Genomic DNA, 21405 nt, shown 5'->3' with positions numbered 1-21405 from the left:
AATTAAATGCAATCCTCTTTCATTAGTCTCACAAAATCCCTCACTTATAATAAGTCATTAGTTATAACAACAAAGTAGCAATTCAAACAGCTGGCTGCTGGCACAAGAGACCTTTGTTTTTCTCTTACTGTATCCTTCCAATGGGATGTGCTCTTAACCTGTGTTAACCAACCACTGCTATTGGTGCAACAGAGCAAAATAGTGATGCCTTCTGTTGGAAACCCCCCCAAAAAAAGAGTGCTTTTTTGCGGTCTGTGAAACCAAGATTAAAGATTATGTGATTTTTACTTGTAATCAGGGAAATGCAAATCAAAACTACAATGAGACACCATCTTACACCAGTGAGAATGGCACAAATTAAAAAAACTAGCAACAACAAATGTTGGCAAGGATGTGGAGAAAAAGGAACTCTCCTGCACTGCTGGTGGGAGTGCAAACTGATCCAACCACTACGGAGAGCTGTGTGGAGATTCCTCAACCTGCTAAAGATGGAGCTTCCATATGATCCAGCAATTCCACTCCTAGGTATTTACCCAAAGGACACAGAAACATTAATTCAAAAGGGCACCTGCACCCCTATGTTTATTGCAGCACTATTTACAATAGCCAAGCTATGGAAACAACCCAAATGCCCAAAAATAGATGACTGGATCAAGAAGATGTGGTACATATACACTATGGAATATTATTCAGCATTCAAAAAAGATAAAAACACGCAATTTGCAGCAACATGGATGGAGCTGGAAGGGATCATGCTCAGTGAAATAAGCCAGAAAGAAAAAGAAAAATATCGGATGGTCTCACTCATAGCAGAAATCTAGAAAACCTAAATAAGGGACCAGGGAAAGGAATAACTATAAAAAAGAAAAAATCAAAATCAACAAACAACTATGAATCAGACACGATGGTGGGGGGAAGGAGTAATTGGGGTCAAAATAAGGAGGGTGCAATTGTATGGGGAATATAAAAATAAAAAAAATTAAAAAAAAGGGTTGTGTGATTTTTAAAAATCTCTTTAACCACTTTAGTTCTATACATTCAAATGGTTTCCTTTTTGCAGCGGTGTGTGATTAATTTGAAGTCAAGCTATAGCCAACTCAAAGTATTTCTTTGTACTTGTTTTTCTTTGTATTTAGATTCATTTTTCCCTAAATAAAATGGAGATGCTTTAGTAGCTACTCTAGAACCCTTAGATAATTGAGCCACTCACATTATCAGTTGTAAAAAATTTTGTATCAGCCAGGAAATCTGACAAAATAGTCCACAAAAACTCAAAGTTGAAATGAAGCACATTAGTTATTACACTGTTTAAAACTTTTGACTTAACTGGCTTTCCTAAGTTTTAATTTTCCAAATGAAAAGATATCATTGAAAGTTTAAGTAGGATTTTCTCACAAGGAAATATTTTAACACAAAAATCATAACCATTAATATAAATTTATTCTTTTAAAATTTTTTTTGGTAAAGATTTATTAAGTATACAAGAACTGGGGTGTAGGCTAGAGGTGTGGGGGAGGGGATGAGGTGGGTGAAAGGATTCACCAGAGATAGGGTGGGGAGCAGAACAGGCAGATCCACTGAAATACGCTGCTGAGGGGAGCAGAGGGTGAGACGGGAGAGGTCTGCTATGCCATATGCGGGTTAGCTCCCTGGCTGGGGATTGAACTCAAGCCATCTTGGTGGTGATAGCGCTGAGACAATAAATTATAGTCTCCCTATAATTTATAATTTATAGGGAGGCCCCTATCAATTTATTCTTATATTTAAAACTGCAGGGAAATCTGGAAAAGTCACATGATGACATTCTTGAAAAGGCAAAACTAGGGTGCCTGTAAGTTCAGGGTTTGCCATGGATTGGGGATGGAGTAGGGTCAAAGAGGTGAACAGAGCATTTTAAGGCAGTGGAACTGCTGTTTGATACTGTATCAGCGGATCATGTCATGGCACATTTGTACAAATCCACAGGACATATACACCCCAAGCTTGAATTCTCATGTAAACAATGGTCCTGGGGTGGTAACGCGTGAAGGAAGTCCATCTTTTGTAGTGAATACACCACTCTGGTCCAGGATTCTGATAGTGGGTGGCTGTACATATATGGGGAGCAGCATGTATTGGGAAATCACTGTACTTTTTGCAGTTTTGCTGTGAGCTTACCCTGCTTTTTAAAGTCTATTTTTAAAACTATGTAACTCCAAAGGGAACTAAGGCAAACAAGTCACGGCAGTTTCAGTCCTGGCTTCCATTAAGTTCCTATCACTAACTTGACAGTCATTCTGTCCTGTGAATTTCCTCAATCAGAATCACATATAAACTGATTTGTGCAAATCCCATTAGCTTTTCTATCTTAAGTGGCACCTTAAGTCAAACAATGTAAGTGATGAAATCCTTCAGTCAGAATGAGAAAATTCAGAAACCTCATTCTGTTTTTATTCTCATGCTATAAGGAAAAAAATCAAATTATCCTAATTCTGTTAGGATCAAAATAAAAGCTTTGATTTTTAAAGAAGCTTATTTAAAAGTAAGCCCAAATAAAAACCTTAAGATAAAGCACTTCTATTTTGAATTGGTGGAATATATAGAATATAGATGATTTTCTCTGTAAGCTTATAAATCTTCACTCAGTAGGGTAAGTTCTGCTGTGGTTTAGACAAAACACACCAAAATATGTGGCTTAACATATAGAAGTTCCTTTTTCTTTTTTTAAAGATTTATTTATTCATGCAAACAAGAACTGGGGTACAGGCCAGAAGTACCAGGGGTGAGACGATTCACCAGAGACAGAGTGGGGAGCAGAACAGGCGGATCGACCGAAATACACTGCTGAGGGGAGCAGCGGGCGAGTCAGGAGAGGTTTACTGCACCATGTGGCTCACCTCCCTGGCAGGGATAGAACTCGTGCTGCAGTGGTTGTAGGGTGCTTCATAGTGCTGCAGCTTAACCCCTTGCGCCACCAGGGAGGCCCCAGAAGTTTACTTTTCAATCATATAAAATCAACTGAGAGTCTAGCTGAACTTTTTGTAGTCCCTGAGAAATCAAGGTCACTTTGATTTTCCCATTCTAAACTTAGGCTTCCCCTGCGATGCCATTAACAAAAGAAGTGGGTTTGTCACTGGCCAAGTCCGGGAGTGACACACACCACTTCCACTCACATTCAACTGGTCACCACTAGCCATTGCTTACCTGCGAGGAAGTTGGGGAGTGAGTAAATTTTCTTTATGCCAGGAACTTAAGCCACACAGCTATTGGTGAACACTAATAATGTCATAAAAATTTTTGTATCTCATGATATCACACTGAATGTAGAATGCTAACTTTTAAAATTTTTATTTATATATTTGTACATCGTTGTTCATTTTTGTACAATGTTTGATTTCTCCTCTCAGGTGTAATCCCATAAAATTACCACCTCGAAGATACCTGTGAACCACCTCATAGACTTTTATGCTCTTCCCTTCCATTTTGATCCCTCTCCCTCCAATTTATAGTTGTTTTCCTTTTTTGATCCCTTGTATTGTCTCCCTATGTTTCTCCTATATGTGAAACCAGGAATGGATAACACAACAAAACCTATGTGAAATTCATGGTTTATCTGGAAGATTAAAAAAGAAAAAACAAACATATAAAAAGATAGGACATTTCATTTTTAATCAGTCAAAAATGAAAAGACTTCTGGACAATGTCAAATTCCACACACCATAATGCTATAGTTACACATTAAATATAATTACTATCTATACATATGCAAAAATATAAAGTTCTATTTCATACAATAAAACCTTTTATAGAAACCACTTTAAAATTAAGCAGAACTTCTCAACATTAATATGTGAGATATAAGTTCTTCTAAAGGTTCCTTTTTTAAGGTTTTAAAACAAAATGCTAAATCTAAAAACAATTTCCTTTCTGTCAGTTCCCAAATTAAGTCTACTTAAAACTAAACAAAAATTAATAGCGCAGTCACATACTACTTAAATAATATTGTTCAGGCATGTCTAAAATCCTCCATTTTTTCAAGTATGGAAATAGAACTCATATATTCCACAATACAGTACTAAATAGAATGAATATTTAAGAAAGACTGTTGTCATATGGCACAGAACTGTTTTATCTCTTTGATGTTTTGAAATAAATTATCAGTTTTTTGGTTTTTGTTTTTCCTAAAAGGCCAAAATTATATTCTACCTTAAGATAATTTTGACTGTGATAAGACTTAAGAGTGTAAAATATAACACAAAGTTGTATCACAAAAGTAAAGCTGGTAACAAATTATAAAAGAAGCCAGTACTCTACTCAGATATACCCATGAATTAGAGCTCATCGTGATAAAAATATTCATCATGAAGCTGTCTGCCATAATCTGTGGCTTCACTCGTAAGAAACAAGTCCTGGTTTTCCAGAATCTCTGCTTCAGAGAGTTTTCTGTCACTATTCAAATCCATCTCATCAATTAGATGAAGAGCCTTTAAAACAAAACCAAACCAAAAGATTATTTCAGTAAGATGTTTCACATTTAAATGTGATTTGATTTGTCAAAACCATTCGGGTGTGTCAAATACTTATTAATGTCTAAATATCCCAAAGTATTACATATTATAACTGTATACATATTATAATACATATACATATTATAATATACATATTATAATATGTATAAGTATTACATATTATAAAAGTCTATGGCTTTTCTCATTATCTCCTTAATTTCTGTTGGGTCCTGCCTCTCACTCATTCAATTTTCTTTCAAATATCTCAAAGTTAAGCAAAATTAATATAACCCACCTAGAGGCATTAGGTACATACAAAATTTTATTATCTATTATTTGTTAACTATCAAATTAATATATGATGCAGTCTTAACTCGTTTGTCACTCTTACAACCTAAATATTCATAGATTTAAATCAAGAAATAGCAAAACATACAACTTAATTAAAAAATGGGTAGAGACTAGAGAGGGATTGTAAAGGACTGTGGGGGTGGTGGTGCAGTGACATACCTTAGAGGAGGTGTGAACCTGTTCCCCTAAATCATATGCAGTGTTGTAAACCAATGCTACCTCAATTTAAAAAAATAGAAAAATGGGCAGAGGATATAAATGGACATTTATAAGTGCGGGTAAGGAATCCTTGTGCAGAACTGGGAGGAATGTAAATGACTGCAGCCTCTATGGAAAACGGAATAGAGATTATTCAAAAATTAAAAATATAAACTACATGATCTAATAATCTCACTTGTGGGTACCTCCCCAAATTATAAGAAAACACTAATTTGAAAAGACATATGCACCCCTATGTTCACTGCAGCACTATTTACAAGGGCCAAGATTTGGAAACAACTGAAATACACATCAACAGATGACTGGATAAAGAAGAAGAGATATATACACACAATAGAACACTACTCAGTTATTTAAAAAAAAAAAGGAACCCTGCCATTGACTTTGAGGGGATCGTGCTTAGTGAATTAAGTCAGAGGAGAAAGACAGGTATTGTTTAATTTCACTTACTTGTAGAAAAAAGCAATAAGCGAACAAAGCACAATAGACACTAAGAGGCTTGACAGTAGGACGGTGATTACCAGAGGGAAGGTGTGGCGGGAATAGGTGCTAGTTGGTGGTGGATGGTGACTGGATACTTGGCAGTGGGGACGGAATGATACCTACAGTTGCTGAAGTAAGAAACTATACACCTGAACCCTATACAGTGCTGTAAAGTAGTATGACCACCATAAAAAAGAGAAAAAAATAAACAGCAATGCACTGATTTTATTTATTTATTTTTTTAAATAAGTAATTTCTTACTTCTTTCTTTGGCTTAAAATTCTAAACTTCCTCTTGTACCAGTTGCACCAAATTTGGGGAGACAGTCACTCAGTAACACTCACCTCTTCTTGTGCAATGCCCTGATTATTGGGTACCACCCAAGACAGCAGCTCTTGGGGATTAAGTTTGCCATCGGCATCTTTGTCATAATCATTTAGGAATCGATCTTTCTCAACAAGTATCCACTCTGGATCTTCATTTGCTGCTTTAATATGTAAAAAACACAAATATACATACTTAAGAACATCACATATATCCAATAAAAAGCTTGTAGCCCTAGAATAAGAGAAGTAAATTTAAAGCTTACTACATAAAGGAAGCCAATGAAACAGATCTACTTAACAGAAAAGCCACGAAATAGGTACAAACTATATAGTAATTACAAAAGTAACTCATAAGTCTGAACAATTCAAGAGTTTTTAAACTGATGCATATAATCATAACTATTCTGTTAACTGCTGCTACTTGTTTGGCTGGCCTTCCCAAATTTGAGCAGATTAACATTTATATACATCATGTGACTATACAAAGCTTCCTAAGGGTTCTTACAAAATAATCCCCTGTATAATTTTAAAGTGACATTCACTTGAGCTATAAGATGGGGAGGATGGAGGAGCAAGGTGGGGACGGGGAGCACTGGACAATGGGGAGTGTGGTGTGGGGACATTCATCTGAGTGGGTGTGATCCTGAGCCTCTGAATCACTTATCTCAAAAAAATTAACATTCGCAGTAAGATGCTTTTAAACAACAATTCTGAAAAGAGCTACTTATAGAAAGGGCTGTATACGCAAGCTCTTAAGATCCACTTATTTTTAACAAAAGGTATATATTTTATTAAAAACTATCAACTTTCACTTTCTCACTCTTTTGAATTGGTAACTATATTTGTTTGGAAAGGAAGAAAAATGATTGAATCTGGACATGGAACTAAAATGAACCACCAGCATTCTCAGATAAGCGATAAATCATTTCACTTGTACTATATTGTATTTAAGTCAGCAGAACAAGTGAAATCAGGCATAGGTTTTTTTGTTTCTGTTTCCTCTGTTAAACAGAACTCTAAATGATCAAGGCTGTTTCAATTTTCTTCCTAAATTCTGTTCCCACCTCCCCCTCCCCAACCGCCACACTTGCCCAGACTACTACTTACTTGGATCCCGCCTGTAGTCACCAAGAAATTCTTCCAAACTAACAAATCCATCACCATTTTTGTCATGTTCGTCTAAAGCCTCTTGAATGACAAACTCCTATTGCATGGTCATAAAAAAAACAGTCACAAAACTTTCAATCCCATGCAAATCAACCCTACCATAGAACTCCCTTAGGAATAATCCTCTTGGTGATTCACGCTTGCAAGACAACCTTCCTAAACACTGGAATAAGAAGCAAGACTAAAATTCTAAATGTTAATGGCTTTTAACTTAACATCCTTAAGCTTTGGTATTGAGAACTCCACTTTCACCCTCTCTTACAATCCTGGCATTGAACTCACACTCCTATTTTCTGCACATTCTTTTCCTCAAGAATGATATCTCTGAACTATCCTGTCTTCTTTAACCCTATTTTCCCTCCAATCTAGTAACAACCCCAAAAGAACCCTTAAGATATCTTTGCAGTTGTAACTGTTTAATCTCCTGATCTGAACCCCTAAAACCTCCACCTCCTTGCTTCCTCTTCCACCAATCTACCTCCATGTGCCACCCTAAATCTGACTTTCACTCTTATCTAAACTTCTTACCAACCAAATATTTTAACCCAAACACTACCCCTCTCTCTATTTACACTTGGCCCTGCACGACCTGTTTCACAGCCAGTGGGTGGTACCTCCCTTAGTATCTCCTGGCATCTTCTAGTGTTCTGTTCTTACTATGCCAACCCCCACCCTGTACATCAGACTCATGTCACCTTCTTTTATTTCAGAATCACAAACTCTAAAAGAAAAAGACGTAATATAAACCTAGCCCTTATAAATTAATTCCTGACATTTCAGTGGGCTCTCACAACAGCTTGGAAGTCCATTTCTGCCTCAGTTTCCCCAACATACACACTCTACATTTGTTTTTTGAAATGTCTTTGAGTCTTACTTCAGTCTTCTCCAACACTCTCTTGGCAAAGACTCTCCATTTTTCCAAATTTGAAACAATTTCCTGAAATGCTTCCTTGTTAGCCAACACTGCATCCTCTCATTTAATGACCTTTATTTTTTGGCTATTCTTCTCTTTGATCTTAAGAGTAAAAGCTAGTACTCCCTCTCTAGGGCAAAGTCATCAGCAGCCTTTCTAGCTCCCACATTCTCACTTGCTGATTGCTTTCACCCTTTCTGGCCCCGCCCAAGGCTCCGATCTCATTTCCATCAACTCCTTCTCAGTCTCTAAACATAACTCAAGTGGAGCCTCCCCTTGTGGCGCAGCAGTTGAGCACTGGGCTGTGAAGCTGCCCCTCCAGTTTGATCCCCGGCAGTCGGTGAGGATCCCACATGGCGCACAGACCTCTCCTGCCGCACCCGCTGCTCCCCTCAGCAGTGTATTTCATCAGTCTACCTGTTCTGTTCCCTGCTCTGGCTCTGGTGAATTCTCTCACCCTCCCACGCTTCTGACTGTACTCAGTGCTTGTATAAATAAATAAATCAATCTTTAAAGAAAAAAAAAAAAAAAACATACTCAAGTGCCCACAACTTTGCTGCACTCCTTAACAGTTTCTTTTCTTCCTTGCAAGCCTCTCACAAGTTATACCTGCTGCTCTCATTTCCTCACCATCTGTGGCCTCCCTAAATCCTTTCAATCTGGATTCTAGCATTACTACTTGAATGAAGATATATTCTCAAAAGTCTCTAATTCTAGCCAAATTCATGTGCTTTATCTAGATCTGTATGAAACTGGATTTAGATACAAGTTATTGTTTTTTTCCCCTGAAATCAAATGTTACAGATTTTATATACAGAAATCAGAGAATCTTAACCTGGAGATCAAAAGATTATTTTAAAGGGAAGATCTGAGAATCTTCTGAAATTATAATTCAATATTTTGTATGAGCAAATGTGATCTTTCCAGGAAAGCTATACCTCTCGGGAAACAACAAACTTATTTCAACAATACTGTATGGTTAAAACACTTAAATTCTGACTTTCAATCCAAAGTAGAATGACTTAGTTGGATCTTGCACCCGCTATCAAATACACTCTTTCTTTTTTTTTTAAATAGAGGCGTTTTATTTGTTTGTTTGTTTGTTTTTGTTTATACATGCACTGGGTACAGTCAGAAGCGCGGGAGGGTGAGAGAATTCACCAGAGACAGAACGGGGAGCAGAGTAGGCAGAAAGACCGAAGTACACTGCTGAGGGGAGCAGCGGGCGGCAGGAGAGGTCTGCGTGCCATGTGGGACCCTCCTCCGGTGGCCGGGGAGCAGCCGGGGATTGAACCGGCACCACAGAGGCCGCGGGCAGCTTCGCAACCCAGCGCTCAACCGCTGCGCCACCGGGGAGGCCCTCAAATACACTCTTAAAAGGGGGAAAACTACACAAAAACCCACTGAGATAAACAGGGATTAATGAAGCAACTCTGAATGAGACACCATTTTATGGCTACGTATCTTATGTGCTGCCATCACCTCTAACTCAATGCAAGAGCATTCTTCTCTCTCTAGACATATTACATCCTGTCAGCGGCACTACCTTTGTATCATTGTTACACAAGCTCAAATTCTCATTCATGTCTGGCTCTTCCCTGCCCAACTTACTTGTGAGTCAACATTCCTGCTCACACTTTCTTTAAAATGTTGCTCAAGTCTCTGTTATTCCATTGCCAAATCATACTCCAGTGCCATCTCACATAATGCCTAAATTATTTCACTGCCTTCAGTTGTGATTCCCTTCCTGTCTTCCATCGCTCCTTATTCCCCAGAGAATCAAGAGCCAGCACCCTCTGCCTGCCATTCTAGGGCTCAACTAAACTTTGGCACTTCAACAAAATGTGGCCAGCACTGCTCTTAAACTAGGTCATATGTTTTGTGCCAAGTGATAAATCAGAAGCCTCACAATGGCAAGAGAAGTGGCACTAGTGGCAGTGTCTTGCATTGGAGAACAATGCACCCGTTCTTTATTACTCATGGCCAACAGCTCCCACCATGATCCATTAAATAATAAGCTCCATCTTTTCTCCCTGAAATATCAGGGATTCAAGCCACACAGTGGGGGCTGATGCCAGGCAATGGACTTCAACATAAATGTTTAGTCTATTTTGAAATTCCATTTGTTATATTAATCTTTATCCTCCAAATATGACACTTTGTGCTCTCAAGAAGCTTATAAAGTCATAGTACGGACTCAATCAATGTTTGCCGACTTAAACCTAGAGTTCAACACAATTTTTAAAGAGCTACATCTTCCTCTAAGTACTAAATGGATAAGAGAAATCGCTGAAATGTTATCAGCATTAGCAGCTGTGCCTCACCATGAAAAGCATTCCAAAAGTGAGAGGTTTTTCAGTCCGAAAGCTTTTACAAGTGATGTCTTAAAATAAGTACTCACTCTAGTGAAGAAACAGAAAAATCTGCAAGCTACATAAAGACAAGGAACGTGCTGAAGGTGATGTGGCTGTGAGAGAGAAAACAGCCAGGAGAAGATGGCTGCTCATAAGATCAGTGATCTGGAAAGCCCTCAGCCCTTTAATAAGCACTGTGCTGGCCCTCCCCACCAGAAACCTCCCTGCTCACTTCGAACGTTAAGGGGGCCTGTCGGCTTTACATCTTCCGGTCTCTTAAAATCGCTACAGAATTCATTTTAATGACTTAGTAAAAACAGGTTTTAAAGTTTTGGTCACTAATTTTCCTAGTTTTTTATCTTCCTTACCGTCATGTAATCAATTTCTTCAGGATGTTCAAAAGCAACAAATTCTTCAAGATTCAAACCAGGACTGGCATCCTGGTTAGCTTTTTCAAATCGCTTCTTGTCCTTTAAATGAAGCTTTGAAAATTAAATATTGACATGTTTAAAGGTCTCATCTATAACATCATTAAAAATACTTTGAAAAACACAAACTGTGAAGTGTAAAGTACATTCCCATACATAATCTTACATTATCGTCACATCACCTCTATGAAGCTCAAGAGGGCAAATAACAAACATGTATTAGATGTGGTGAAGCAGTGACACGGGCTCCAGGGTCAGACTCAGGCCTGGCTTCCAGCATTGCTACTTTCCATCTGTGCTACCGAGGGCCAATTGCTTCATCTTTTTTGGTTTCTCCAATTATAAAATTGGGACCAAAAACTCTATTAAGCAATTGGGATGAGATTCCCTAAGAGCAATTAGTAAACCTTAAGTATTAAATACTAAATGTTACATATTACTATTGTTGACAATAAAAAGCTGAGATTACAAGATGTCATGAAAGCACTTGATCTTGCATTCTCCCTGTTCTGTCTACAGTATCACACAGCATCTTCTTTAACCATCTCTATACTTCTTTAGACTACATGTAAATTCTTAGTATACCATTTCTCCAACTGTTTCTGGTTTTGGAAATTACTTTTCAAAAATAGGTTTAACAGATTTCAGAAAAATAATTGTCTTGTGAAAACACTTTTGATACATGTATATGATATTTGGAAGTCTATTCTTAGTAAGCATTTTGTAATAATTCTGGATGTTCAGATATAAACACATCAAAAGTCCAAAATGGACCCATCCTGAGGTTCAACAAATATACTCTTTTCTATGAAAAAATGTTCACCATTACTTTTGATAAAGAGATGGAGGTTAAAAACCACAATGAGATGCATGGCACATATTAAAAAGACCCCTTAGAACAAGTGCTAGAGATGGTGGGGGAGGAGAGGAACCCTATTACACTGTTGGTGGGAATGCAAACTAGTATAGCAATTATGGGAAGTAATTTGTACAACCCAGCAATCCCACCTTTTAGCATCTAGCCAAAGAATATGAAACAATCAACACAAAAATATATGCTCTACAATGTTTACTGCAGCATTATTCATAATAGCGAGGATGTGGAAGCAGTCTAAATACCCAGCAATAAGAGGACTGGGTCAAGAAGATGTGACCCACACTATGGAATGTAGTCATCTTGACCAAAATGAAGGGAATTTGTAGGAATTATGCAGAGTGAAGCAAGTCACAATGACAAAAATAACTAATGGACATTTAGGCAACGAGGATTTGATAAAGTAAAATACTTAAAAAAACTATAAAACATTAATAAATACCATGAGGGCTCTGAGGTTAAAAAGGAGAGGGAGGGAGAAAAGGACAAGGGGATATTAGGGATGGTGGTAGGGGAAAAAAAGATTCTAAGCAGGAGGAAAAAAATATACCCTTCTCTACTTTATCACATTTTCCTTCCCCCACCCCCAAATATGCACAATTAGTAACAGCTTTTAGGGACAACACTGCTTTTAATGAGTTTCTCAAAAAGGTAATTTTGTAATCAAGAGCCTTAGAAGCCTAAAGTGGCAGAATGCTCATGTGAATAAATTCTGTTTTGAGAATTTCTGGGAATAACCTTACAAACGTAAGTATTAAACCGCACATTTTTTAAAAGCACAACTTTTAAAAGCTTTTAATTTATGTGTTTCATTGTTTAAAAGGCTCTTTTCAGATTTTTAGACTAGAGGTCAGGTAGAAGTCACTTACTAAAACACTAGTTTCTTTTACAATGAATGAGAGTGGAAAGGCTCATCTCTCCCCCAAAGAATTCATCTTTTAAACATTCACATTCCTCTAGCTAGTTATACTCACCCTATTATGATGGGAGTGGGGATGGGATGGGGGAGGGACTTGCTTTCAAATAACTGCTTTCAAGTTAATGTTTCATAATTTTAAATTTGACCAAAATAATTTGCATTTTATGGTCAGGTTTAACATGGGGGAAAGTAGACAAACAAGAACTTGAGGTACTTTGTTGAGTCAATCAAGTTCTTTTTGAATAAACCACTATTCAAAAGACTAAGTGCTTAGATTTCCTTATGAAAGAACCCTTCAATTTGGAGCAGAAAGGTCCATGTTTCAGCAGAGGGAGCTGAATTTGGCCAAGTTTGCCTATGGAAAGAAAGGGTCCCTTTCAACAGGCTGAGGTTTCTTTTTTTAAAAAAGAAGGAAAACAGTTTACTGGTTCACATTTTTCAAATTTTTAAAATAAAGTGAAATAACATGATTTAAAAAAGCAGTTTATCCATGGTTATTTGAAGAATACAGTTCAAGAGCAACTCATTAACATAAAGAAGATAATACAGTTTTTCTTTTTAATTTCTAAAAGATAACAACAAAAGAATTGTCAGTTGCACAAAACCTCAACAGTTTTTCTCCTGTATAAAAACCTTATATTCTAGTGAAGGTTTTATGAAGACAGAAATTATCATAACCATTTTTATATAGTAACAGAAACTTGCAAAGAACAAAACTGCCATCTTTTGGTAGACAAATGATTTTACATGAGGAAATAACATAACCTGTGATATCAGAATAAAGTCTAGGTTTTAAAATTCTGATTAGCCACATGCAAGATTACATCTTACATAAATTAATACTGCTTCTACTTGCACATTCAGCAGCTGACTTAAAAGTCAGAGCAACTGAACTCTTGCCAGGTAGGTCCCCAAACTTTAATTATCCTGCTTAAAAGTGCTGACTACAATTGTTCATGTCATAAAGAAATGCTTTTTCAGGCACTTCATTGCCTGAGAAGGTCAGCTTATCTCTATTCTGTATATGGAAACGTATTAAAAAAATAAGATAAATTCAGGCATTAAACTCATTTTGTTTTTAAATAGGGGTACATATAAGAAATTTTAATTTTATTTAGGTGTCCAATTATTTTTTATAATAATTTTATTTATGGTCTAATATTTAGCTTTTAATTTTTATTAAGACAGTCATTCTTCTTCCAATTTTTTATTTTAAAGAATAATGTACAGTTTCTCTACATCAAGTCCACTTCAGGGGGGTTATATATAACAAATTCTAATAAAATACTTCTAGAACATCATGTAGAGACATATCCCTAGGTTGTCAAAGAATGACCAACAGGACTCCCACTGAGGAGTGTTCATTTTAGGGAACCATTTATTCCTTTAGCCTATGAAATACAGATTATTTATTCTTAAAAAAAGTAGAGTCTTATCATCAACACATACTCTGTACCCAGATTGGAAACAAAGCATTAGAACCAGATCTTTTAAAAGAAAAATTGTCCATAGACAGTTTATATTAATGAGTCATGTATCACTTCAAAGTGAAGATTTTCTTAACACCACCGCCTATTATATCACCTTCCCTGCCACATATTTAAAAAACCACACAAACACTTCTTATTTTTTTGTGGGATAGTAATTAAATCTTTTCTTTGACAAAAAAAAAAAAAAGTGGGGAGGGGGCACAACTGAAATCTAGTGTTGTTTCCTGGCAGGGAAGTCATAATATCTTACTTTGATTGGATTTTATATGTGTCAGAACTCAAATGAAGCTTTTAAGATAACTTCATTCCTATACTAAAAGGGGGACACCTCGTATGTAGATAGATAAATGTCAAACTTCATTATCATCATTTGCTTTCTTTTTAGCACTAAGTAGTGAAGACTGATTCATTCTCTCTTCAGTTTGCTTTAAGTGAAGGCAGACCCTAACAAGGAGAAAAAAGGAAAAATCCTAACATCAAAACCTGATATTAACAAATGCCTAAACAATTTCTAAAAGCTGATTCAATTACTTAATATTAACTATGTAGTTAATGTGAATCACACATGCTTTCTTTAACAATGTTCTTTTAACTCGTCATAGAACAGTTGACCTGTCTAACTGCCACTACTTAATACTGTTTCACCATACTATTCTTATCTCCAGTTTTAGACATGAGGAAACTGAGGCATAAGGAGGCTTAACAATGTACCCAAATCTGCACAACTGTTAAGTGGTATAGCTGCATGTAAGGCCACACAGTGTGGCTCCAGGCTGGAGCTCTTAATCTCACACTGGTGGCACATGCACCATAGTTACAGAGAAACAACCAACTCTGAGCCAGTCATGGCCTAGAGAACGCAAGCTGTCAATGTGATTCCAAAACAAACAGCAGGTACAATGAAAAAATATGGGTAAAATAAAAACTAAAAGGCAGATATTAATCATGGGATAAGTTAAGGAATGTAAGAAACTCAAGTGGGGTCTCTCTGGTGGCAGAGTGGTTAAAGTCTCAGCATTAACAAGCTATTACCAGCCACTGCAGCATGAGTTCGATCCCCAGCCAGGGAGCTAACCCACTTGGTGCAGCAGACCTCTCCTGTCTCTCCCGCTGCTCCCCTCAGCAGTGTATTTCAGTAGATCTGCCTGTTCTTCTCCCCACTCTGACTCTGGTGAAACTTCTCACCCCCCTGCACCTCTGGCCTATACCCCAGTTCTTATATGCGTAAATAAAAAATCTTAAAAAAAAATAAAAGAAAGAAAGAAAAGAAACTCAAGTGTATCACATATCATAAGCACCCCTGAAGTCCTCACTTAACCTCACAGATGGGTTCTCTGGAATTTTCAGTGAAATGAAATGCAACAAAACAAGACCAGTTTTACAAAACCAGTTTTACCATAGGCTAAAACCTGATATAAACAAGAGTTAATTTTCATGTATTTTTGGTCACCAAAATATCACCAAACTTCTAAATAAAGACCAAAACACTTTAAACATTAAATAATAAATTGTATTAATTCATTCATTCGTTCATTCATTTTCCAGCCCACTTATTCTAGTTCAGGGCCTCAGGTGGCAAAACCTTACCCGGAGAAGCTCAAAGCAAAAGGTGGGACCTAACCCTGGATGGGATGCCCTTCCCTCACAGGGCACATTCACAGACACCCACACTTAGAACACTGGAGACACACCAGTGAGTTGCATGCACACATCTCTGGGCTATGGGAGGAAACTAGGGTACCTGGAGAAAACAAACAAAGACATGGGAAAAACTGCAAAATTCTACTTAGATTATGGCCTCAGCCAGGAAACGATCTTTTCTGTCATTAAGTTACAACAAAATAACATTATTTGAAGACCTGCTGTATTTTGTAAAAAAGGTGTTTAAAATATATTTTTAAAAAAATCTTAAAAATTACCTTTGAAATACAAGTGTTTGAAATAGCAGCTTTTCAAGCTTCTCAAGTTATCTGTCTTGAAAAGTTTCTCTCACAATTACTAAGTTAAGTCTTTATTTAATAAATCCCTAAATAGAAATTAGTTTCCTTGGTTCTGCTTAAGTATTTATATTCAACAAACTAAACCATGATACACAAAAGGTCAGTGATACTAAGTCTTAAAAAATGAGTTATTTTAAATGGTGCAGCTTCTGTGGAAGACAGTTCCTCAAAAAATTTAAAATAGAATTATATAATTCAGCAGTTCCATTTGGGGTATATACCCAAAAGAATCAAGAGCAAGGTCTCAGAGGTATTTGCACACTCATATTCTTAGAAGCACTATTCACAATAGCTAGAAAGTTGAAGCAACTTAAGTGCCCAGCAACAGATGACACCGATGTGGATCTCTCTCTCTCTCTCTCTCTCTCTCTCACTCACACACACACACACACACACACACACACACACACACACACACACAGTAGTCAGTTTTTAAAAAAGGAAACTCTGACACTGGCTACAACATGGACAAACTTTTAGGACATTACATTAAGTGAAATAACCTAGTCACCAAAAAATCTGCATGAATTCACTGATATTCCCAGAGTAGTCAAATTCAGAGCCAGAAAGTAGAATGATGGTTTTCAAGGGTTGGAGGACAGGGATTGAGAGCTGTTTAAGGGGCTTAGATGAAGAATTCTTTGCAAGATTAGGAGAGTTCTGGAGATGGGTGGCATAATACGTTTGTACCTAATAGCTAATACTACTGAACTCCACCCTTCAAAATGGTTAAATGATAAATTTTATGTTATACGCATTTTACTACAATTAAAAAAACTCTGATTTAGTTATTTTATTAAACTATGTTTAAAACCAGGAATGGGCCTCTATAGCATTCTTAAATAAGAGTGTTCAGTAAAAACATTTAAAAATTGAGATACATATTCAATATACATTAAAAAAGCAATTCTGAAAATTAAGGCAAATGATGAAGCTGAGAACACCAGAAGGAAGGATACTTTAGGCTGTCCAGAATAAGAGCCCTAAATCTTGTTAAACAGGAAACCATAAAATGATCACTGAAATGGAGCAGGCAATTGCCTAGAGAAAGAGGCAATACAGTCTACAAGTTCAGAGCCCCTGCGCTCATTCATGCGGAAAGGTAAAGGCACTGAGATGGTCAGAAGGAAGAGCAGTTGCACATCCACTCACCTGCCTAAAAGACTCCTCTTCTGCATCAGCCAGAGCAGTGTCCTCGTCAAAGTCGATCACACGATCGTACATCTGAATGTTGTATTCATCCCATGACACGCTACCATCATTGTTTTTATCATATTCAACAAACTGTTGTTTTGCTTCTTGCATAGCATAATGCTTGAAAGACATCTGAATCCATAAGCTGAGTTCACCTATGAGAATTTCCCAGAACACAACAAAATGTGACAGCAATCCTGATACTTGAAGAGAGGATTTCTAAACTTTCTTTAAAAGAAGAAAAACATCTTCCTTGCTTGCAAAGATAATTTTCCTAGTTGTATTCACAGAACTAGGAGTAGGAGGAAGGGAGAGCTGTTTGGAGTCTAAGAATATTCTAATACGGGATCTAAATACTATGGAAGCTCCTCAAGTACAGAGAATTTGTGGTATGTTTTGTTCACTGAGGTACTCCAAATGCCTAGAAAGAGCCTGGCTTAAGAAATAATTGTTACATTGTGGGCCTCCCTGGAGGCTCCGGCCCCTGGGTGAGGATCCCACATGGTGTGCAGACCTCTTCTGCTGCCTCCGCTGCTCCCCTCAACAGTGTACTTCGTCAGTCTGCCTGTTCTGCTCCCCGCTCTGGCTCTGGTGAATTCTCTTACCCTCCCGCGTTTCTGACTGCACCCAGTGCTTGTATAAATAAATAAATAAATCTTAAAAAAAAAAAAAAAAAAAGAAAGAATTGTTACATGAATTACCAACTGGCCAACATAGCATCTGACTTTTAAAAAATATCATCCAAAAAACTGCAACTAACCTTTGCTAACTATTAGATTTTTCAGGAAGCACAAATATTTCTCTTAACTGGGTACCTTAAGATATCGGGGGAAAGTCTCAAAATCTCAAATGTCCACTTTTGTGTTATCTTTTAAAAATCTATTCATGACGATTTTCACTATACTGCATTATAAGAAAAAGTGGGGAAGGGGGGAGAAGAACATGAATATTTTGCAAGGACAGCAGCAGAATACCATCTGGTTTCAAGTTACTATTCTGATTAATTTTCAGAATGGTACTGTATTGGTTTGGGGGAGTCAGATAAATTAAAAAGTAAAGACACTAACTCAAGACAGAATAATTATGATGACAACTGTGTACTGAACAATTTCTATACATCAGGTCCTCTACACGTGCTGTCTCTAATCTTCAATAAAAAACAATTATATTTTACTTTTTTAAAGTTCAGAGAATTGAGGTATGGAATTGAGGACTCGCACTTTGTAAATAGGAGAGTCTAGATTCAAGCTTATATTTGAAACCCAAAGTCCTTCCACTAAGAATAACCTGACCCAGTCCTGACCCTTAAAGTACAAATTAGTAAAATTCCCTAAATAGTCCTCAAGTAAAACAGGGGTTTCTTGTAGTTTTTTTTTAAAGATTTATTTATTTATTTATACAAGCACTGGGTACAGTCAGAAGCATGGGAGGGTGAAAGAATCCACCAGAACCAGAGTGGGGAGCAAAACAGGCAGACTGACGAAATACACTGCTGAGGGGAGCAGCGGGCACAGCAGGAGAGGTCTGCATGCCATTTGGGACCCTCGCTGGCAGCCTGGGATCGCTGGCAGCTGGGGATCGAACTGAACTGATGCTGTGGAGGCTGCTGGCAGCTTCGTAGCCCAGTGCTCAACCGCTGCGCCAACAGGGGAGGCCCAATTTCTTGTAGTTTATTTAAAGAGACCCAGCATAACATAATGGGAGCCAAAGTAGAACAGGGACCAGAAATGGGGGTTCACATTTCAGCTCTGTGATTTTGGAGTTTACCTCAAGGTTTTTTTGTTTGTCTGTTTGTCATCTATATGAAGATATGGACTGAATTCCTTTAACTTTATTATTTTTTTTAAAGTTCATTATCAAATACTAGAACACACCTGGGACCTTACAGACAGGTACCACAATAAAATTCCACATCAACTTGTTCTGTGTGTGTTTCTAGTACAATCAATGAGGGACTACTTCTTATTGGAAAATTAGTCCAAACGTTTTGTTGTTGTTGAAGTGGCAGGAATCAAAACTTTAGTGCTCATGAGATACCAACGTGAATAATTTGACAACACATCTTAAATTTACCAGCTTGCAATTCTTTCTCAAGTAACTTCATTCTTTAGATGCTGAGCCTTTCAATATGAATTATAGCAAAAGAGAATTTTTTTTTTGAGGATCACCTGCAAAGTGGATAGGGTTCATTACTTGAATTAAGCAATGAGGAGAAGCTGGTACACAGCAATTTATCTAGAATATTTAAAAAAATAATCTGTGCATGTCATTTCTAACTAGAGAACCTACCTAAGAGCATTCAAATTTTTTTTAAGTGAAGAATATTAAAAACTGAATTATAAGTAAAAGATTGGGATTTTAGTCCAGGCCTTACCACTCATTTGAGAAAGGCACTCACTGCTGGATGAAGAGAATTGGACAAGATGAATCTAAGGCCCTACTATATGTGATGTTTTGTGGTAAACATAATTCACAAGCAACAGGCTTTTTTCTCCTTACTTTAAAGGAAGCAAATTCTTAAAATTCCAATGAGGGATATATCAAAAGAGCAATAAATCATTTAATGCCTGAAGACTGAATTTGGCACACTTCTCTGAAAGAATCAGATGCTGACCTTGATTAAAAGCAGGTGAGGAACAGGTGTTTTTGTCCAAGGTGCGGCCTGTGCATGAGTGTGGGGGTGGATGGTGCTGTTGTTACTGGGGCAGCCAGTTTTACTCGATGCCCTTAAAGGTTCCCAAGCTTAACCACCCCCTCTCCGGGGTCTCCCTCCCACAGTGACTGGTCTCGGCGCCGCGGCTGCGACGTGTCTGCTCCGCGGGCCACAGCGGGCTCGGGCGCGGGTCGGGCGCGGGGCCTACCTTCGGCGAGGAGGCCGTCGGCGTCCAGGTCGATCCTCCTGACGATGGCCTTGAGCCGCCTCTGCTGCTCCTCGGGGGCGAGCTTGACGTACTCGTCCGCTTCTTCCTTCAGGGGCGAGCAAAGCGCAGGGTCGGGCCCCGCCGCCGCGGGCAACGCGCGGGGAGAAACGGGGCTGCCAGACCCCGCCCTTGCAGGAGGATTTCGGGGTAACCCACACCTGCTCCCCAGGACCCCTACCCTCTCCACCCCTCCCGCCCGGGCGCGCGTCGGCCGCGCTCTCCCCTCAGCCGGGGGTCGGGGCTCCCGGGCCGCGCTCTCCCCTCAGCCGGGGTCGGGGCTCCCGGGCCGCGCGCTCCCCTCAGCCGGGGGTCCCGGGCCGCGCGCTCCCCTCGGCCGGGGGTCCCGGGCCGCGCGCTCCCCTCGGCCGGGGGTCCCGGGCCGCGCGCTCCCCTCGGCCGGGGGTCGGGGCTCCCGGGCCGCGCTCTCCCCTCAGCCGGGGGTCGGGGCTCCCGGGCCGCGCGCTCCCCTCAGCCGGGGGTCCCGGGCCGCGCGCTCCCCTCGGCCGGGGGTCCCGGGCCGCGCGCTCCCCTCGGCCGGGGGTCGGGGGGGCCGGGGTCCCCCGCGAGGGAGCGGAGCCCCGCCCGGCCCTCCGTCAGGCCGCCCAGGCCCGGCCCGGCCTCTTTGTCCGGGACAAAGCCCGCGGCGGCGGCCCGGGCGCGGCCTCACCTGGCCGCCGAGCAGCGCCTCGCGGTCGTAGTCGGCGCGGTGCTGGCCCTGCGGGCGCGGCGGGTCCTCGGCGTCCCCCGCGCCGGCCGCCGCGGCGCACAGCAGCAGCAGCCCCAGCGCCGCGGGCCTCGGGCCCAGCCGCATCGCGCCGGCCGCGGGGACGGGAGCCGGGAGCGCGCGGGGGCGGGCGCGGCGGGCTCGGGGGCGCGGGAGGGAGGCGGGCGGGCGCGGGGGGCGGGGGGCGCGGGACGCCGGGGGCACCGCCCGCTTCTCCGGGGCCGCGCGGGAGGCCCGGGGGCAACTGCGGGGCGCGGCTCGCGGCCCGCGCGTTTAAGGCCCCGGCGGGGGCGGGGCTCTGGCCCGCGCGCTGATTGGCCGGGACGGCGCGGGGCGGGGCGGGGGCGGGGCTGGCGCCGGGGCGGGGCGGGGCGCGCGAGCCCGGACTCTGCAGCCCGAGCCCCCCGCGCCCTCCGCGCCCCGGGCCCGTCCCCGCCCGGCCTGCCCGGCGTCCTCGCTCTGGCCCGAAATTCACCCAGAAAAGCAGGTGACGTCGGGGAGACGGTGCGTCCGGGCCGACGCTGCCTGCAGCAGACGAGACACCGCCCACCCCCC

At 40.3% G+C, this 21405-nt stretch overlaps 1 protein-coding gene across 2 annotated transcripts; it reads right to left on the bottom strand.

Moving 5' to 3' along the window:
• Positions 1-3317: 3317 nt before the first annotated feature.
• On the bottom strand, positions 3318-20937 carry RCN2 (reticulocalbin 2). Of its 2 annotated transcripts, none has more exons than XM_037502052.2 (7): positions 20794-20937; positions 20067-20172; positions 17164-17360; positions 10669-10782; positions 6974-7070; positions 5885-6027; positions 3318-4463 (listed from the first exon to the last, which is right to left on the bottom strand). In XM_037502052.2, the coding sequence occupies exons 1-7, from the start codon at positions 20935-20937 to the stop codon at positions 4311-4313; spliced, it is 954 nt and encodes a 317-aa protein (XP_037357949.1). In that variant the 3' UTR covers positions 3318-4310. The 2 variants fall into 2 exon arrangements, with proteins under 2 accessions (XP_037357949.1, XP_037357950.1); XM_037502053.2 differs by having other exon boundaries at positions 5885-6024.
• Positions 20938-21405: the final 468 nt, after the last annotated feature.

Source organism: Talpa occidentalis, unplaced genomic scaffold, assembly GCF_014898055.3.
Source record: "Talpa occidentalis isolate TD23 unplaced genomic scaffold, MPIMG_talOcc4v2.1 talOcc4.11, whole genome shotgun sequence".
NCBI lineage: Eukaryota > Metazoa > Chordata > Mammalia > Eulipotyphla > Talpidae > Talpa > Talpa occidentalis.
This window is presented reverse-complemented; position numbering and strand designations above follow the sequence as displayed.

Coding starts and splice junctions, on each gene's coding strand:
- RCN2 (XM_037502052.2), bottom strand. CDS start 20,937: ATGCGGCTGGGCCCGAGGCCCGCGGCGCTGGGGCTGCTGCTGCTGTGC. Junction 7,071..10,668: donor AAGAAATTGATTACATGACG/GTAAGGAAGATA, acceptor ACCATGCAATAG/GAGTTTGTCATTCAAGAGGC. Junction 6,028..6,973: donor TGACTACAGGCGGGATCCAA/GTAAGTAGTAGT, acceptor TACATATTAAAG/CAGCAAATGAAGATCCAGAG.